The 13,811-nt window shown below is 49.5% G+C and overlaps 2 protein-coding genes across 2 annotated transcripts in view; one reads left to right on the plus strand and one right to left on the minus strand.

Annotated features, from left to right (window-relative positions):
* SH3RF3 (SH3 domain containing ring finger 3) overlaps nucleotides 1-13,811 on the minus strand; it is a 370,710-nt gene that overhangs the window by 156,703 nt on the left and 200,196 nt on the right. The window contains exon 2 of the mRNA XM_032179170.2: nucleotides 1,132-1,407. Coding sequence (XP_032035061.1) covers nucleotides 1,132-1,407 — 276 coding nt within the window. The remainder of the gene's footprint in view (nucleotides 1-1,131; nucleotides 1,408-13,811) is intronic.
* On the plus strand, nucleotides 4,129-4,816 carry LOC116484306 (uncharacterized). Its single transcript, XM_032179171.1, is given in 2 exon segments — nucleotides 4,129-4,394; nucleotides 4,396-4,816. Coding segments are annotated over 2 exon segments (687 nt in total).

Consider the following 13,811-nt stretch of genomic DNA (forward strand, 5'->3'; position numbering starts at 1 on the left):
TTCTAGTTCTGTTATTTACAACTCTGTGTGTGTGTGTGTGTGTGTCTCTCTGTGTGTGTGAGAAACACTGACACAGAGAGACACAGGCAAGACAGAACAAGTGAGGAGAGAGAAAACAACGACTTCTTGGCATCTAAAATACCGTGAGGCTGACATAAGGGAAGAATTCCCTGTGTAGGGAGGTGGGAAGAATGCTGAGTGTTAACATCAGAGATCTGCATTAGGATTCTGGCTCTGTCATTTACATCTGGGGGCGGCAGGGAGCAGGTGCAGGAGTGGCAGGGGATGGAGGAGACACAAGAGACAGGAGATGAAGATGGAAAGGAGGAAGGGGAAGCAGGAGGGAGAGAGGACCCAGCAAACAGCCTGGGTAAGTTACAAAGCCTCTCAGAGCTTTGGTTTGCACATGGAGAAAACAAGGTTCCAACTATATCCCCTGGAACCTGGGACAGCTGTGAAGACCAAGTGTGAGCTTACTGGCCGAGCACTTGGTGCAGATGATTATTCAACAGCAACTGCCAGGACAGCCAGAACCAGTCTCTTCTGCACCTCACCCAGCCCTCCTACTCAATTTCACCTGTCAGTGCTATTTTGTTTGCTCCCAAATGTTTGCTTCACAGGGCTCCTTATGCACCTGGGTGGCCCTGCCTCAGGTGCCCTAGAGGACAGGGCTGTGATGCACAGATGTGAGGCCCCAGCTATCACCTCCCTGTGAGCTGACCAGGGTCTCTGTAGCGGTTTCCCCTGATGAGCCCCTCTCACAGGACCCCAAGAGTCCTGGGAAAGGCGTCATTCTGCTGCACCTAGGTCAGTGCTTAGAACCATGACTCAGGGTAACTGATGGTTCTGCTCCTGGTGCTGATGGAGGCTTATATTATCTCAAGCTCCCATGTAGCTCTGGGCTGGAGCTGTGTGTCAAGCTGGTGCCCTCCATAGCATTCAACCAAAAAAACCACCACCCCATTCACAGAGGCACAGGGAGGGAGGCTGGGTCATTTGCTCAGGGTTCCAGGAGGAGCCAGGATTCAGACTCTGAAGAAAGACTGTCTGGCTACAGTCAGACACAGGCTACAGGCCTGTGTCTGGGAAGAGCCCTGGGTGGCACAGAGGCTGCATCCGGGCTCACCTTACCTTGGTGAAGGTCAGACAGTCCTTGTCTTGGTCTTTGTCCTTCATCTCGAAATCATAAAGTGCTTTTCCCTGGGGTGGGGCATGTGGCAAGGGCTGGATGCATTGGATATAGCTGGCTGGGAGGAAGCCCTGTGTGCCGTGCAGCTCGCCGTGGTACCACTGTTCATCCACCTTGCGCCGCAGGACGATGATGTCCCCCTTGTTGAACTTGAGGTCGCCAGGTTCCTTCCCCTCGTAGCTGTAGAGGGCCTTGCCATAGGGAAGCAGGCAGGGATTCTGCAAGCAAGAGACAGCATGTGGTCACCGGGCATGCCCCTTCCCAACGCCCACAGTGGATGTGCCAGGGCAGGCCGGGGCTTCCCAGGGGCTTTCTGTGTCCTGGGGGTGCATACAGAGTGCCCTGCAAGTGGAAAATATTTTAAAGAAACAGCCTGTCACAGGAAGACGCACATTCCGAGGCCCCACTGAGATAAGAGGGTCCCCATCCTAGCCATTCCTCCTAAAAAGGACACTGTCTGGGGCCTTCGACACAGACAAGTAGGTGCTGGCTTATCTTCATTTACAGATGGGGACACTGAGGCACAGAGAGGGAAGGTGACTTTCCCAAGGCCCACACCTAGGAGCAGTACGTAGAATCTGAACCCAGGGGGTCTGGGCTTGGAATTTCTTACCCAATACTCTGTGCTGAATCATTTTCCATTGGTTCCTATTTATCAGGGATTTTAGTCTAAGAAGCTGCCAGATTTCTAGCAAGTATCCAACAATTTTTTCTTTACTTCATCTACTGAATAGTCACAGCAACTCAGAGCATGCTCCAGGGGTTGAAGCTGAGCAGCAGACATGTATGGCATCCGTCGTGCTGAGCGTTCCACTCCGCGGACTCATGGCCAGCGGCACACACACGAGGACGATGACAAACAGCCTGTGTGGGGCACAGGGGCCATGCCCAGGTGCAGGGGTTCTAACAAGCAGTCCCCGGCCATCACAGACCCCCAACCATGACACACAGCTTTCTGCTGCATGTACTTGTAGCAGTCTGTTCCAGAAGTACAATTGTTCAAGGGCATAAGACTGTATCCTTCTAACATTAGTGATGTTCTTTTATCCGTCAGAGGTTAACCAACCCGTCTGCACCTGTTCTGCCATCCTCGGTCTCAAACCATGACTAGCTCTGAAATCCAAACAAGATTCTAAGCTGCTTCTGCTTGTCAGCAATAAGGAGCCTGTCAAAGAATCCCGAAACTGATGTGATGTCTTCGTCCACTTCCTGGGCTTCTCTAACTGGCCCTGTCTCATGTCCATCTGGCCACATAGGCCTCTCTCCTTTTCCTTTATGGGTGGCCAATACCTGCTCAACTGTGGGAGCTTTGCCAGAGGTCAATCCTGTGCTAGAGGAAAACCAAAGGAAAGCCTTGCATTGTTCGGGTGTCAATACTCAACGATTTTCCTACCAGAAGCCGCATTTTCTCACCAGGGCTGCCTATGCCAAGGAGTTCTTCAGTATTCGAATCAATCAATAGAAGCACAAAAGCCTGAAGCAGTAGTACATCGAAAAACTCTTTGTAGAGGACTTAATAGCATGTTGGCAACTCAATCATTCTACATTTATGTTTCAGCAACGTCAAATGACAGCAGTTAAGAGAGAGCCTGCTGGCAAATTGACAAACAGCCACCACTAACCAATTAAACAGTAACACCAGAGGATTTTTCATTGCAGAACTGGAAGAGAAAAAAAATCCATTTGCTTCCAATAATACTCATTCTGGATAGCTTTGTAGTGTGAACACAATAGTGTGTAACGAGCCCCAATTTTAGAGAGCGGAGGCAAGGGGTAATTTGCAAGACAAGCACTGTGATCAGAAAAAATTGGAAGGGGCAGTTGGCTGCAGGCCATCAGAATAATTCCACTGCCACACAGGGGCCACTCAGCCGCCAGCCAGGGAATCTTAATTCGGGACAATTTGGTCTGAAGATATTTTTTGGCTGTCACAACCGGAAGGTGGGGTGCTACCAACATGTAACAAATAAAGGCCAGGGACATTGCCAAACACCCTGCAATGCCCAGGACAGCCTCTGCCACAAAGAATGACCCAGCCCAGAGCATCAGCAGGTTAAGAAACCCTGGCCCAGCCTGTTTGGTTAAATTTACAAAGAAGAGTAAGGTTCCTTGTTCTAATAGAACTTAGTCTACAAATACTTAAAAGTTAAATATAACATTTATTTTCATGATGGGAGTATTTTCACTATTGGCTACATGGAGACACTTAGATATCCATCAAGGTAAGCGGCTTTAAAGGGATGGTAAGAAAAGAACATGCTGTGAAGTTGAAAAATCAGCCTCAACAAGATGCACACAAAAAACCTTTATTTGTCAGGGAATGACTCCATTTCCTTTCATTCCCAAATCACAAGGGTGAGGCTTAAAAGCCGTGTTATAAGGGCTACAGACTTGGTGGCTGTTTGGCAACTTTTGCTATCATTGGTAACAACGGTGGGCAGGAAGGGCCAGCTTTGCACCTGCCTACACACTGCACTCCCTTCTTTGGCCGGCTTGTGCTATCTGAGCACACACATCTCCCTGCGATGCCCCTGTGAGAAGGGGACACTGTGTTTCCTTTGTGGCCTCCCCACCATCAGCCTTCTCTAGACTGCTTGACATAAAGGCCACCTGAAGACACCACTCACACCCACATTGTGTAACTGCAGCCCCAACTTAGGTAGTGTGGCAGGGAAAGCTGGGGTGTAGGGCCAGAGAGACTGAGGCATCTTCCACCAGGCAGCCTGGGGCTGTAGGCCACCACCCAGGACAGAGACACTGCGAGGCACACACTCCTGAGTCCCGGGGATTCTGTCTTTCACGAATTCTCCAGAGGGACCATGGCCTCACTGGTATCAGCACTGTGGCCTGCAGGCCTCCCTGACGCCCCCCTTCACTGACGCAGACCCCAGCTAAACCTGCCTCTGTGCCAGTGGCTCTCATATCAACCTGTGCCTGTGATGTCCCTTCTGATCAGGGAACTTGATGTGAACCCAGATGCCTGCTTGACGGCTCTGCTGGCTGTCCGCGAGCTCCCAGAGGCCGTCTGTCCCTCCAGCCCTACCTCCTCTGGCCATGGAATCCCCACTCAGCTGCTTGGCAAGGACCTTCAGTCATCCCTGTGCCCACCCTTTCCCTTGGCCTGGGCACTCCTCCTGCCAACTCCACCTCTGAGCTCTCACCCAGAGGGCCGTGCACCCTCCCACTCCCACTGCCTTGCCTGTCATCTCTCTGCACCCAGTGCAAACCTCCTCCAGTGGTCTCCTGGCCCATCAGCCTGTCATGGGCTGGATGCCCAAATGCAGGGCCAAGCTCATGCACCTGCTGCTTATGAGCTTCAGTGGCTGCCTGATGACCTCAGGGGATCTGAGCTCCTCGGCACAGCAGCCGAGGTCCCCTCTGCTGGCCTCAGCACACCTGCCCGGCCACGGCAGACAGCATCCTCAGTCATGAGAAGTCTGTGCTTCTGGAACCTGGAGCATGCAGGGCTTTGCAGACAGAGCTCCATGCTACTTCCTCTGCCCTTCTCACTCCCTCCAAAATCCACACTGCTCCCCCGTCACCACCTGTGCCCTCCTAATTCCATCAGCACCCATCAGCCACTCACCAGCCTTCCTAACTCCATCAGCCACCTTCCTAATTCCTTAGCTTCTATGCTACCAAGGCCCCCAGGAAGAGACTATGCTGTTCACTCTGATGACCCCAGGACCCAGGAGTGTTTGTTCTCCCTGCATAGCAGGTCCCCTCTATATGCTGTTAATTCAAAGGCACTCAGGTTAGTCCTGAGTGAGGCCTGGATGGGGATGCAGCGGGGAAAGTTAGAAAAGAAGGATCCGGGGACGGGTATGGTGGCTCATGCCTATAATCTAGCACTTTGGGAGGCTGAGGATGGAAAATCACTTGAGGCCAGGAGTTTAAGGTTAGCCTGGGCAACACACTGAGACCCTATCTCTAAAAATAATATATTTTTTAAATAGGCATGGTGGCAAGTACCTGTAGTCTCAGCTATTGGGAGGCTGGGGCAAGAAGACTGAGTGAGCCTGGGAGTTCGAGGCTGCAGTGAGCAATGATCATACCACTGCACTCCAGCCTAGGTGACGGAGCAAGAACCTGTGTCTAAGAAAAAAAAAAAAAGGAAACCAGGGCAGGAGCAGGGGCAGACTGGAGATTTTATCCCTGGCCACCACTCCACAGGTGGTGACCCACCTGCTGGCCCCAACCCACCTGCTGGGCTCGAGTCTGAGACTGACAGCATGACTCTCAGAGCAAGCAAGCTGTGAGAGCATGCAGGCTCCAGGTGGGGCCTGTTTGCCTTGCTGGCTGGTGAGCCAGGAGGAGAGAAGTGGGGAAGGGTAGGGGACAGAGAAGGTGGGAGAGAGAAGGCAAGAGAGCCCCCTGTATCCCCATCTCAGACGGCAAGACTCAGATTGGACAGAGCAAAACCAAGAAGGGGAATGAACCTTTTTAAGATGCAGGACACATTTCTGAGGGAAAGAAAAAAAAAGTCAAGGAAGGTGCCGAGAGGCAGTTTATTTGGAGGAGCAGAAGCAGCCAGAAACTGGATCTCATCAGGAAATGCTCACATGGGTAACACCCAGCACCTCCAGTCTTTCATCTTCAAAGCCCTTTATAAGATTAACTAATTAGTGCATGGAAGGGGCCTAGGGCAGGCAGATGCTATTGTGGGGGAGAAAAGACTTCTGCCCATTTCACGGCAACAACCCGGAGGCCTCTATGTCCCAGCCTCCACACCCACCCAGAAGGGTGGGCAGCTGCTCCAGAGCCTGTTTGCTTTCTGCCCACAGACGTGTTTGCAAGAACTTCTCACACTGCGGCGTGCTCCCCTTTAGAGGAATTCCATTCAAACACTGTCACTAAGCCACATTATTTGGGCTCAAGACATTAAGAAAAAGAAATAAAAGAAAAAACGAAAACCCATCTGGGATGCCTACAAGACAGTTAACATCAGCCACCCCTGCAAGGCATTAATAATAATTAAAACTTATAATGTCAATTTCATGGCTCATTACTCAGATGTGGCACACACATCTTCCTCTGGGCTTAATGTCCTACCCGTGGAGACAGTGCTCACGTGGGCACAACGGCGCCATCTCCGGCTTCTACTGGAATCAGGCAAGCGGCAGTAGGCTCTAATGAATGTGCTCCTGACACCCCTGGTTGGGACTCTCAGGCAAGCCGTACCCCTGAGTAAGGGTGGGTGCCAGAGCCAGCCTGCAGCGTGGGGAGGGCACGACCCCAACTGGCCTATTCCAGACCTCCCAGCAAGCTGGGGTGGAGAGGGTGGAGCACCGGCTGCCTGCGTTTAAGACCCTAAGGATGCAATCTTTCAAGGAGAGCACTTGCCACGGCTCTCACCACCTGCTTTCAACGGAGGGCCCCCTCCACGATTAGCCCATCAGGACAGATTCTCGCCTGTTTTGCTCACTGCTGGATGCCCCGCTGCTGGCCTGACACAGATCATATGCTCCATATATCTACTGAACAAATGAACATACAGACTAGCAAACCAGTCCCCTGGGACTGAGGCCTTGGCTCACAGCCTCTATCTGGCCCAATATTTTTCCCAAAATATGAGATCCACAGTCCATGTGGCCCAAGATCCTGTTGCTAATAGCAGCTGGGCCTGGAGGAATGGGGAAAATTCCAGGGATGGCTGATGAGAAGTGGGGCATTCTAGCCAGAGGTTCAGCCCATGCAAAGGCCCGGAGTTATAGATGGACACAGGGTCTGCCCACCTGCAGTCTCCAGACCTGTATAGCACAGCATGTGGCCAGCAGAAGAGTGTCAGGAAGATGAACACATTCGTCCAAAGGCCCTGGAGGGTGAGACCCTAATCATATACACACCAAGCACTGCGGGGTCTGAGAATGGGGCAGAGACAGCTAATGACCCCTGATATCCACTCTCTGCTTCTTTTGTCTGTGAGAATATTCCAAATTTCAACTGAGGTCAAGCTTCCAGCAGAAGCCTTCATTTTCCAGCCTTGCCTGCAGGCAGCCCTGGGTAGGTGTCCACATTTCTCTCCACAGAACGCAAGTGAAAGTGATTCCTGCACATTCTGGAGCATGTTTTATGATGACATGCATAAGGAAATCTGCCTTCCCACGCGCTGCATGGTAGACATGGTAGGGTGGGCCAGTTTTTCCATCAAATATTATGCTCAGAGCAATGAGAGAAGAAACCTGGGTCTTGGGATGACCTTGCAGAACACACCCCCGTACCATGAAATAAGAAAAAGGAAACTTGATCTTAGCTGAGCCATCACGTTTTGGGATCTCATTCACAGCTTAGCTTATATTCTGACTCACTCAGGAAGTCTCAGGTGTATTTACAATTTCTTTAGCTCGTAAGCATTTTTCAAGCCAAGGCATTGACTTTCCTAGCACTGTTGAGGGTTATCATTTATGTGCTGTCATCTTTGTATAGCACTTCCAACCCAGAGACTCTCAGATTTAGAAAAGGCACGACTCTTGGCCTTACCTTATTTTAAATAATGTATTTACCAGAGTGTACCCCATCTTCCAGTTTATAGATTTAATCTGCGATGAAGAAGTTTGTTACTGTATCACATTGCAACCAGAGGTTCCCAGGTTTTCATTTTACAGATAATTATATTTCGAGTTCCTTTGTCCCTTTTTCTCATTCAAAGCTGCCTGTTGGGCCCAAACTTTTTGTTTCATCCCCTCTATTCTTCTGACAGTTTCTTCCTTTCCCATATTTGCACACTCATTCATCCAAGAATTGATGAAGAATTGATGAAATAAGACAAAGGAGAAAAACACAACTTGCCCTTCAAACACAGGGTGATGAGGCCACTACTAAGCTGTTGCGTGGGATGCAACTGTGAAGACATAAACTGTCTACAGCCAAGAGCTGCCTGTAGCCGTTTCATGTTGCAGCCAGATTGGAGAGGATTTAAAAGCAAATTTTTTTTCTTCCTTTTTTTACTTTTCCCAGACTTTGTTGTGGCCTGTTTCCCTGTTGCATCAAAGCAGCGGTTAGGTCATCTGCGGTGGCCTTAGAATGCACCTTTTGACAAAGTACCTTGGGCTTAGTTTTCCCATAAACCAGAGATAATCAAATCTGCCCTTCCATGCTTCTTAGTATGCTGAGAATAAAACTGATGATACGAAAAGAGCTTTGTGTCTCTTAATGAAGAAGGAGCGATCATTGACTACTTGCTGAGGCAAACAGATGTTCCAGGACTCTGGGTGCCGGGGCCAGGAAAGGCAGATGCTTCTAAGTGTAGAAAGTGGTCAGTTGTGATCCCTCTCCATGCACTGCAGCAAAAGTCAGATGAGAGAACTGAGGACCGCCCCTCCAGCATCTGCCCATATTCACTGAATAAGTGAATTCAGCAAAGAACCAATGCATGGTCCTTGGGTGCAGACCCTCTCTCAACCTCAGGGTTGAGGTATGCACTTCTCTGGGTTCCAGCGGTATTGGGGCTCTCATCCAGACCTTGCCCCTTCCTGTCCTGAGCACCTCCTGTGTGCCTGCTGCTCCTACCTCTACCTGCGAGACCCACAGGATCCTTACAGCAACCCTGTGAGCTTGGCCTTATATTATCTGCACTTTACAGATAGGAAATTGGGGCACAGTGAGGTCCAGTAACTTGCCCAAGGTCCGAGAGGCAGGACTGGACCCAGGTGGTCTGACCTCCCAACCTGTGCACTGCCGGCTACACACATCACCCCCTCAAAGTAACACAGCCATTATTTAGCTGCTACTCCCCACCAGACACTCCTGATAACCTGATTACTGCTCACAGGACCCCTGTGAAATAAGAATTATGGTCCTTTTGTAAGTGAGAAAAATGCAGCAAGGTGGGCAAATTCCTCAGCATCACAGAGCGTGTAACCGGACAACCGGCTTCCAACCACTTGCCTCCTCCTCACTCCCCCAAAAGGCGAGGGAAGCCTCTGTGGAGCCCTGATAATTATCTGTTTAATTATGGAAGGAAAAGGGCAGCTGTAGGTCGGTCATCCATTAAGCCAGGAGGATCCAGATCTGTTTACATTTAGCCAATTCAGAGATGCATTGCTCACTTCCTCACTTTCTGGGAAGAGATCCCACGCTGTGAGCTGGTATTTGCAGTGTTCCCAGGCATGTTCTGATAATGTGTACTTAGAGGAGCACTTGAGCAAGTCCCCAGCAGCCACCGGGCACCTTGAAAAGTGCTCCTGGATCCCTCCCAGGGAACAAAGGCCTCGCTACCTGCAACCCCTGCAGCCCTACCCAGGCACCCTCCAGGGCCTGAATCCAGCTGATGCCTGGCCGGCCCCATCTCCCACCCTTCCACCCGCCCTTTGGGCAGCACACTTACGAGGGCCTCCTTCGTGGGTGGCCTCAGGTCAATGGGGCCTTGCACTGGGGACCTGGATCTCCAGCCACCTCAGAAGACCAAGAGGACAGGAGGGAAGCGAAGGAGGGGACTAAAGGCAGAGGATTTCTTGTAGGTCCTTATTTCAACCCAAACGAACCACCACATCATCTTAATATATAATTTTTCATGTCATTATTTTCATGTTACCCCCCCCCCCAAAAAAAAACCAGCTGACCCTTGAACCAACATGGGTTTAAACTGCAAGGGTCTACTTATAAGTGGATTTTTTTCAATAAAAGTTATACCAAGTGTGCCTCCCTTCTCTGCCTCCCTGTCCACCTCCTCTACCTCTTCTCTGCCTGAGACAGCAAAGCCAACCCCTCCTCCTCCTCAGCCTACACAACGTGAAGATGATGAAGATGAAGACCTTTATGATGACCCACTTCCACTTAATGAGTAGTAAATATATTTTCTCTTCCTTACAATTTTTTAAATAACAATTTCTTTTCTCTAGCTCGCTTTATTGTAAGAGCACAGTATATAATGTATAGTTCTTCCAAGATATGTGTCGATCAACTGTTTGTGTTATCAGTAAGGCTTCTCTGGTCAACAGTAAGCTCTTAGGAGTTGAGTTTGCGGGAGTCAAAAGTTACATGCAAGACTGGGCGCAGTGACTCACACACTTTGGGAGGCCGAGGCGGGTGGATCACTTGAGGTCAGGAGTTCAAGACCAGCCTGGCCAACATGGTGAAACTCCATCTCTACTAAAAATACAAAAATTAGGAGTGGTGGCACATGCCTGTAGTCCTAGCTACTTGTGAGGCTGAGGCAGGAGAACTGCCTGAACTCGGGGGGCAGTGGTTGCAGTGAGCCGAGATCGTACCACTGCACTCCAGTCTGGGCGACAGAGTGAGGTTGTCTCAAAAAATAAAAATAAAAAGTTACACTCAGGTTTTTTACTGTGCTGGGGGGAGTTGCCCTAACTCCTGCATTGTTCAAGGGTCAAGTGTAATACAAAAAGGCAAGAAAAAATAAAGCATCTGTGAGCATGTAAAAAAAATAAGTTTCCCTAACAATCTGGCTCAAATGACAAAGGAAGGAGGCCTGTGTTAGAACTGGGTCCCCAGCGCTCAAGGAGTTTTGAGGGTGGCCATGAAGCTTCTTGCAGAAGAGCTCAATTCTGCCACATCCTGCCTGCTCCATGCCTCAGTTTCCGCACCTGCAAAACAAGCGTGCTAAGTATCTGTCTCACAGGGATCCTAAATGTGAGATCAAATGAGTTAATATAGATGAGTTACTCGTCACAGTGCCTGGCCCACTGTAAGTACCAGAGGATGGTCTCCTGTTGGTAGCAAATAACTTCTGACTGGGGAAGCTACCAGACAGCAGCACACAGTGTGTTTACTGAAGTTCTCCACATCACATGACACACAGACTGGCAAGCTCCATCAAAAACAGAAGGAGGCTGGGTGCGGTGGCTCACGCCTGTAATCCCAACACTTTGGGAGGCCGCAGCAGGCAGATCACTTGAACTCAGGAGTTCCAGACCAGCCAGGGTAACATGGCGAAATCCCATCTCTACAAAAAACAAAAATTGGCCTGGCGTGGTGGTGCATGCCCGTAGTCCCAGCTACGCGGGAGGCTGAGGTGGGAGGATCACTTGAGCCCAGCAGGTTGAGGCTGCACTGAGCTATGATTATGCCACTGCACTCCAGTTTGGGTGACAGAGTGAGACCCTGTCTCCAAAAAAAAAAAAAAGAAGGAGCAAAACAAACCTGACCACCAAGATAACTCACCTGGTGGCATACAGCATATGCTGATAGCATATGGCACAGCCATTCAAGGAGGTCCTAAAAAGGAAGGTTCTTCCACCAACAGATGATGGACTTCCTAGCAAATGTGCTAAAAGGCTTGGGGAAGCTCCACAGACCTCTTGGGCAGGGTGGAAATGCTGAGAGTGATCCCGTGAACAGGGGTGCCTCCAGGACAAACGCCCTTGCTTGCACAGTCCCTTATCACCATTTGAGGAAAACATTTTGCCATATGCGAGGGGGTGGCCACAGCGCAAGGCGCTGGGGACACCACACACAGGAGGACCTAGCCTTGGATGTAGAGAAGTTACAGGACAGATGGGAGCAGGGCCACAATGGAGCCAGCAGCCCGATGCGCCCTGCATCAGGGCTCCCGGCAGCCCTGCTGTGGGGAGAGGAGAGGGTCCCAGGACCAAGGGAGCCCAAGCTCTTACCTCTCAATACAGATAGGTCCAAAGGCTTTTACCAATCTTTAAATCATGTGGCCAATCTCAGGAAAAAATCACCCAATAAGCCAGTTCGTACCTCCCTCTCTAGAAAGGCATTTAAGATACATAACACAAAAATGTGAAAACTACAAGTCCTGAATTTACATTTAGGGTACTAAATACGGTTTGCTATTATGTTAAAAAATGTTAAGCCTGAATCAAAGCATACCTAATGGTTTGGGCTTATTTCACATAGATATTGCATTTGTCTGCTTTACACTAATTCTGCAATTTGCTGCCCACAGAGGATGATGGTCTGGCTGTCAGGGATGCAGACGGCCCTTTGCTCTGTGACAGGAGGAACTGTGCAGAATTCTTCACTGCACCAGGCATTGATGGATTCGGTTGGAGCAGGAGAGGTTCCCTTGGCATCCCATTTCCATGTTGATTTATATAAATCCTTAACTCCAGGTATTTAGTTACAAAACGCTTTGCCAACTTTGTAATGGAAATCTCCAAAAAATTGGATGTTATAGTTGCTTTTATAGACTTAAGGTGAACTTCATAAGTAAGTTATTAATGCAAATAGTCTCACTGCAGAGAAACAAACAAATGCTCTCCTGGGTCGCTACAAAGAGCATTTGCCTCAACGTGGTGGAAACACTGCCCAGGGCTGGCATCATCATCCTCCCTTGGAAACTGGTTCCTTCAAGAGCAGCCTGCAGGGTACACGGGGCCTCACAGCGAGTCCTCAGCACGTGCTAGCTGTGGGCATGCCAGGACATTTCTTTGTACCCAAGGGAGAAACTTACTGGTGGCAGCTTCCCTTCCAAATGTATTTTGCATGCTAGTGAGTCAATCCAGTTATTTTCCATTCTATCTTTGAGAAATTCCTTCTTGAAGCCTTCACACTTTAATGTGACTTTGTAAACTCATTTTAAAGTAAAAATGGGTCTTTGGTTGTCGTTTTACTTAGTCTAGAGAACAAGACGGCCTTCCCAGCATGACACCTCTTCCCCAGTGAGGGAGAATCCTTCTCCTGCAGGCCAGCTTCTAGGCACGTGGTGATTTTTGAACTTCCTAAAGTAGTATTTTTGACTTATCTTAAGATATTAAATATTTTTGAACTTCCTAAAATATTAAAGAGCTTACTAGGCCTGCCTGAATTTTCAAAACGTAGGGAGAGGAATGCCTTCCACGCTAAAGCTTTTCCTGATGGGTTCCAGATGTTGCCAGTCACTTACATCAGCCCGAATGTCTTGACAACATCATGCTATCAGTCTCACCCACATATCCCACTCCCAGCCCCCAAATGTCTTTTTTTTGTTGAGTTGCTTCATTCATAAATACATCTTTCACATTCATTTTATGCTTTCAAGTTTTCTAAGCATTTTCATCGGCTTTATTTAACTTCCATTCTTATCCTCTCTACAGCCGTGTAAGGTGGGAAGTGGTTTTAGGACATTTAAGCAGTTTGTCAGCAAATTGGAATGAGTGCCCGTTACTTGCGGGGTGTGGTTCTGGCATGGGGTTTGGGAGTGAACAAAACACTCAGAGGTCCCCAACCGGGTGGAGTTTATGTTCCAGCCAGGGGGACAGCAACAAAACATACAAATAAGTAAAATCTAGAGAATGTCAGAAAGTGGTTAAGTGCTAAGGGGACACATAAACCAGGGGAGGGGACATGAACACTGGGATGGGGATAGGGTGAAATCTTAGAACGTCGTCACCGAGAAGGTAACTGAGCAACACGTGGATGAGCAAGGGATAGTGGACGAGCATGTCCCAGCCCCGAGGAGCAGAGAGGAGGCGGCATATGGAAGAGGCATGGGCTTCCCAGGGTGGGGACTGTGGAAGGGCTGGAACAGCCCAGCAGAGACTCAGAAGGAAATAAACGCCATTGAGAGTTTTCAATGTGGAAACTGAGGCATGTGGAGAGGATAAAGAGCCACCTGAGAAAACATGCTAGAAGGAGCCGTTCTCACGTGGGATGGGTGAGGGGCCATGCCCCACAGTCCCCACAGCTGCTCCTCTGAGGCGCGTAGGCCTCGGAACTC

Source organism: Hylobates moloch, unplaced genomic scaffold (assembly GCF_009828535.3).
Source record: "Hylobates moloch isolate HMO894 unplaced genomic scaffold, HMol_V3 SCAFFOLD_15, whole genome shotgun sequence".
NCBI lineage: Eukaryota > Metazoa > Chordata > Mammalia > Primates > Hylobatidae > Hylobates > Hylobates moloch.